General features: G+C 33.6%; 1 protein-coding gene across 1 annotated transcript; it reads right to left on the bottom strand.

Moving 5' to 3' along the window:
* Positions 1-518: 518 nt before the first annotated feature.
* On the bottom strand, positions 519-5,155 carry LOC115978675 (protein SIEVE ELEMENT OCCLUSION B-like). Its single transcript, XM_031100519.1, has 6 exons — positions 5,118-5,155; positions 4,332-4,741; positions 3,636-3,721; positions 3,190-3,320; positions 1,723-2,187; positions 519-1,205 (listed from the first exon to the last, which is right to left on the bottom strand). The coding sequence occupies exons 2-6, from the start codon at positions 4,739-4,741 to the stop codon at positions 642-644; spliced, it is 1,656 nt and encodes a 551-aa protein (XP_030956379.1). The 5' UTR covers positions 5,118-5,155; the 3' UTR covers positions 519-641.
* Between the last annotated feature and the right edge of the window lie 1,363 nt (positions 5,156-6,518).

Raw genomic sequence — 6,518 nt, 5'->3', positions numbered from 1 at the left:
AAAAAAAAGATTTACATCTTTATTCTAACTCGACAGATGCAAAACTTAACACATTGTAACATGTAATTTAGTATAGTCAAGATGTAACCATTAAGGGCTTTCCTTTGTGGATGTAGATCTTTGCATTCATTCTCTCCCTTTATACTTTATTTTATTTTAGTTTCTAACAGTATGTATAACAGCAAAGATGAATATTATGCATACATAACTCACAACTAAAGAAATGCAAGATCTTCAAGGTCCATAAAAGAAGTAAAACAAATTATAAAGTGAATTAGTATTTAGAAGAAAGAAAAAAGAGAGAGTCGTAGTAATATATAAAAACTCAAAGGATGATAGTAATACAACATCAATACCATATGATTTCACACATTTCCTTTATTAAACCAATGGAAAGGAAAAACAGAACCAATAAAAACATACACTCTGCCCTTTTCTAGGGGCTTCAGGTAGGAAATAAAAACACACACTGCCTTTTTTCTAGTGGCATCATGTTTTCATATCACACATCGAAATAAAAGATAAATACTTCATGTCACACCTCATCTTAATACTATATTATAGCATCCGGTTACCTAGGTAACCACATTATTTAATTTAGTAGCAATAACAGTTCGAAGTAAGGTAGCAACTTAAGCCCATTAAGCACCATCTTTGTGGCAACACTTGAAACTGATATATGTGTCCATGATGCGATGACAGTGGGAGCATTCCATGGTCTCTGGTATTTTCGCAGTGTTGTATGGAATTTTCATGTGATGGCAAATTTGATCATCAGGCACAAGAACCTTGTTATGGTATTCTATGAAAGCGGATTGGAAGTCCTTCTCCTTCAAACTCTGCTTCCAACTTCCAAACTCCACCAAGACTTTCAGCATTGTTTTGCCACTGATCACTATAATGCTAGACCCTTGGCTGAGCACAGCCCATTCTTTCTTTTTCTTCTTGTAGGAAATCAATTTTTCGATATGTAGCTTCACAGAGTCCATCTTGGTCTCCCTTTGAGCCCTGGAAGTGAACAAGTTCTTAATCCTGTTCCAAAATCGTTTTAGGATGTTGTCATCTTGGATGGGTACCGACTCTATGGAAATCCCTTTTTCCTTTATCATTGGATCATCGACAAGGACCTTTGCACTTCTAGTAAAATTTTGGATCCACTCGTTGTCCTGACCTCCATACAAAAAGATGTACTTCTTCTCTTTGATCTGAATGAACAAGATAGACGTACGTGAATATGTGTAATGCACAAAATACCACCCCCCCAAAAAAAAGAGCATGTATAATTAAAAACCTTGTAACTCAGTTCAAATTCTATATATATATATATAGCATGCATGAATGTGTACACCTACAAATTCTACAGAGTTAGCTTCGTGCCTCTTAAGGCCTTGAGAAACTTCTAGTATGATTGGACCATTTTAGAGATTATTTCCTATAATTACCTAATGTGTTGTGTGATAGAAGAGAGGACTACACATTTAGAAAAATAGTCAGGTACTCGAAGAACGCTAAACACCCTCGTTAGCCAAGAAAAAGAATGTGTATATCTATGTGTATATATAATCAAACCCATTTCAAATGGAGAAGATGCTTATGCCTCATAATCGTAAGGCAAGGATGATGCCTAAACTTAAGGCAGTTGCAAATATCAATTGTGAACACGTGTGTGAGCACATGCGTAGGTATGCAAATTCATGCATTAGATTTGTGAAATGATTTTACCCAGTTTTCTATCTGTGAAACAACGTGAGTTGCTGTTACCCCTATCAAACCCTTTTCCATCAACAGAGTTTCTTCTCTTGCGCGAGTGAATGGGAAGGCCTCAACTCGGCATACCCTGATCATGTGAATTGCATTCTTACATTCCACCTTTCCTTGCTGGTTAAACGCCACAATTAAGGGCTCGTTAAACTTGAAGTTCCACTTCTGATTGATGTACCTATTGGTCGATATTGGCAAAGAATAATCCATTGCTACGTATAGCATCTTAGACGACCCCAGGGTTTTAAATTTCTTTTTCAGGTCTTCGGTCCATTGCTTCACAAATGGTATCCATATAATCCTATATTGTTCTTCCTTCTGTGTTTTATCAATAAATGGCTCGAGAATTGAAATGTCATCACTGGAGATATGTAGGCCCGAAATGAACAAGAAGACACTCTTCCCCTTTAGGGAATTAATTTCAACCTGCAGTTTGTACGATACAATCAAATGTTTGAAATGTTAGGCCAAACTAAACCCAAATATATTGTGTGTCCAAGGTCCATTTTAGCTCATTATGAAGATTGTGCCCATTGCCAAAAAGTTGTATTTTTTTGACTTTGTATTCTTTAGTTGTTTATATAAAAGGGGTAGTGCCATGATTGAATAAATTGATTAACGTGAAACATTTCTCATTTTTCTCATCATTTTATTTGAATAAATTGATTAACGTGAAACATTCGTCATTTTTCTCATCAATTTAATTATAGCAAGCTGTGGATATATATTGTGTTATTACTTATATTCTTGTAACAAACAAAACAGTTTGAGTCTCAATTTGTGATAGAAAAATTGATTTTTCACAGTACTGGGGCCAAAAGATATTTTAGATAGGGGAGGTCAAATAATTTTTAAATTCACAATAACACACACACATATTATTGGCTCGCATAAATTAATTTTTTTTAATAATTCAAAAAACAAATATTTTCTTTTCATCAAGTCGTACATATATGATTATTTTCTAAATTATATTAATCATAATTTATATTGTTTAAATATTTTAAATAAAGGTTTATTTTTAAATAAATCAAAGATTGCACATTAGATCTAAAGTATATATAAAAATATTTTTTAGAAAACATGAAATATATATTATATATACATATCAATTAATTTAATATAAATCAAATAATAAATGTTACTTTTTTAGGGTTATAGATATCACTTTAATTTATATGCCTTAGCATATACCAAGTAAAATAGGATAAATATAACAACGATAAAAACTAAATGAAAAAAATTGTTTTTGTTTTTGGATGATTGTGTTTATTCATAAAATTCATAGCGTACTTAGAGAAACAATTACACTCGGTATAGTAGTAATATAACAACAATCATACTTTTTTTGGAATGAATAGCAACCAAACTATTGAGTGATCTCATGTACTTAAACAAGAGCAAAGATGTCCTACAAATAAAGCATACCGGTTTTTCAGTGGAACCATCAATTAGTGGCGGCATCTTGTTCGTGGGATCAATCAATATTATTTCCAGTACCTCCACGAGGTCCTTAGGAGTATTAACAATTTCCTTGAGCTTTCTGTAATCCTCTTCCTCTGCATTGAACCAAACTCTTTCATCATTATAGGCAGTCCATCATTTTATGGCAATGAATCAATTACAATGATTATTTTTAATAAATATGATAGTTTTTAACTTATTACGTCAATTCTTGATAATTATCCATTATAATCAGACCAAAACATCAGTTGGTTTTTGACGTAAATGAATATGAAAATCTATATCTTTTATTATGACAAGAGACTACCATTTGAGATAATAAAAAACTACTAAAGTAATTAATTGAATGTGCAAATACAAGCAAGAAAGCTTGCATCCGAATAAATAAAACATCCTAGAAATTAACTAACCCTTTTTCTGGGCTTTCTCTTTCTTAAGATTGGTGAGGATGACTGAGAGGTTATCAGCATAGGGGCGTAGTTCCTGTTTCTTCTCCCTGCAGTAAATATATGGAGGCATGTACGGCAACCAATTAATGTCATTTAACAGTAGTAAGATGGTTTCCATAAAAAAAAAAAAAAAAAAAAAAAAAAAAAAAAAAACAGTAGTAAGATGATATATACCACGCAACTATATATTTTAGGGTAAAGCCTTTTTTTTTTCCCCCCAAATTAATGAAAAGAAAAAGAAGAGTAGATAAAGGCTTTGTAGGTGAAAGTGTCAACGCCACCCTTAAGGACCCATTTGTATAGAGAAGGGAAGGAAGGGGAGTGAAGGAGAGTAGAGTAGATTTGGCTAAAAATATGCTAATTTTGAGCTAAATTTACTCTATTCTACCCTACTCCCTCTCCCTCCCTCTCAATCTAAACGGACCATAAAGGAATACTCACTTAGAGGATAGCCTACACACTCATTTTAGTTTGGCCTCTTTTAGGTTAATTAGACATTGTTATATATGTGAATGTGGAATAACTGACCGTATAGAAGATTCATAATTGGATAAGGTGGTCTAATTAAGAAGTTAGTACATGCGGTTAAGGGTTTTGTAACTCAATTGTATTCTCTGATTCTCTAAAATGATGAGCATATAGACGACAAGAACTTACTCATCCGTAATGAGGTAGCAAAGCTGAGTCGTGCTGGCTACAATGGTTTCAATAGCCCAATAAACAGCTACTGCAACATCCTTCTTGGCATAATTCGACAGCTTTGTCAAGTCAATGATGCATTTGATCACTTCCACTGTGGCTTTGATCACCTTTTTAAGATCATCAACTGCTTGGCTGTGCTTCTTCAGTCTTTCAAAGAGAACAGGTACCCCCTTTAGGGTTCCCATTGATTTGGCAAGTTGGTCCGATGACTGAGTTTTGGCAAGTAGGCAAAATTCCCCGTAGTCCAAAGCGAGAGTAGCTAGAGTCAGCACTGCCTTTGCATCCCAGGAATAGCTTGATAACTTCTTAAGTATTGACAGTGTTGTTTCCCCAGCAATTTTCTCACGTGGGCCCTTGCATTGCATCTGGCATTTGAAAAAATTAAAAATAAATAAATGTTAAATATCTAAGCTAAAACATTAACTTTTTTGGGGATGCTATTAGCAATTTGACTACAATCATTTACATCTTTTGGAAAAGAAATCTTCATACACACTTTGGAACATAATCTTGTCATTGGTAGGAAAAGGAGAGTCGGTAAAGTGGATTATTACTATATTAATCATATTGCTATCACGCACCCCTATATGAGAGGATGTTATATATAACATGTTACGTTACTTAACTTTTACACCAATTACAATATATTATCTCAAAAACTTGTGAAAAAACATTTGTCAATATTAAGTCTCTAAAGAAAAAGGGAAGAAGATAAAAAAAAAAAAAAAAAATTATAATTACCTCACAGGAAATTTGCTTGAATGCACACAAGGGTGGAATAAAACTTTGGCTCTTATCCTCCAAGTGTTCAGTGGCTTCATGAGGACCAGTACCAGGCTGCATGTGAATGACGACGGGTAAATATATAGGAATGAGGAAAGGGTAAATATGAGGATGGGGTGGGGTAGAGGAGAAAATTTAAAAATCTTAGGCATATATAGCTGCCTGCTGGCCTCATGAGTTAAAACTTACAAAATGACTCTCTCATATGTATATGTTCTGTTCTCAAAGGGAAAGAAGCCTACCTTTTCACAATGTTTCTCTTAGAAAATCCACGTGGCACCATTGTGTTACCCCACATGCACACACACCCACCCACCCATATATATATATATATATTTTTTTTTTTTTTCTAAAAAAAAAAATGTTACTATAAAATAGTTTGTTGAAACTTAAAACTCTCTAATTAAACATTGTAAAAAAGAAAAAAATCTAAAATGAAATAATGTTTTCATCTGAGTTGTTGATTTCATGCTGTTTCAAATGATGACATCCATGATCTAAGTCCTACTCCATTATATATATATATATATATATATATAGCATCAAAATATAAAGGTACTATATACCTGCAATTGCAAAACAGTATCAACGGTCATGGTGGCACGGTTAAGGACGTCGTTGACAATAGAGAAAAGAGATTCAACATCCAACTTTTCAATATCAGAGGGGGCATGGGTTGTGAGAATTTGGGTCAAGATCTCGGCGGACAACGTTGGCAGTAAGCTCAGGCTATCCGCATTGGGTTGACCTGAAGAAACTAATGCCATATAGCTGGCCATGTTGTTGTGTTACACAAAACAAGATGGGGCAGAAGCTCTTTGGTTTAAGGCTCAAAAGTGGGGGAAGCGAGAGTGGCTTGTTTGTCGTTGTAATCTGCAGGGCACGTCCATTTATAGGCCATAGAAGCGGTAAATAGTATTACGTGAATCACGACTTGTTTTACAAGTTTCATAATTGTGGCAATTTGTTCAGAGTCAGTGCTTCCTAAAATTTGATGATATTAATGATATCATCTTGCTAGCATCTTGGGGTCATTTTTAAATGATTTTTTTTTTAATAATAATTTGATGCGTGTAATGGAGAGAATTTATACTTCTGAGAAAATAATTAGATACTCGAAAAAATTTAAATACTTTTATTTGTCAAAACCATAATAATTATGGTAATTTGTTAACATAGATAATTAAGTAATGTTAACAATGAGTTCATATAGTGGATAATTAAGTAGTAGGCAAACAAAAAGTGGTGCATTCATATAATTAGAAGCGGGTCTAGTTACTGTTGATCACATCAATATATTGCAAAATAATTACTAAAAGTATCCATATCAATAGTGTGAGAACTTTTTGCTTTTGTTGT

Source organism: Quercus lobata, chromosome 3 (genome assembly GCF_001633185.2).
Source record: "Quercus lobata isolate SW786 chromosome 3, ValleyOak3.0 Primary Assembly, whole genome shotgun sequence".
Classification (NCBI taxonomy): Eukaryota; Viridiplantae; Streptophyta; class Magnoliopsida; order Fagales; family Fagaceae; genus Quercus; species Quercus lobata.
This window is presented reverse-complemented; position numbering and strand designations above follow the sequence as displayed.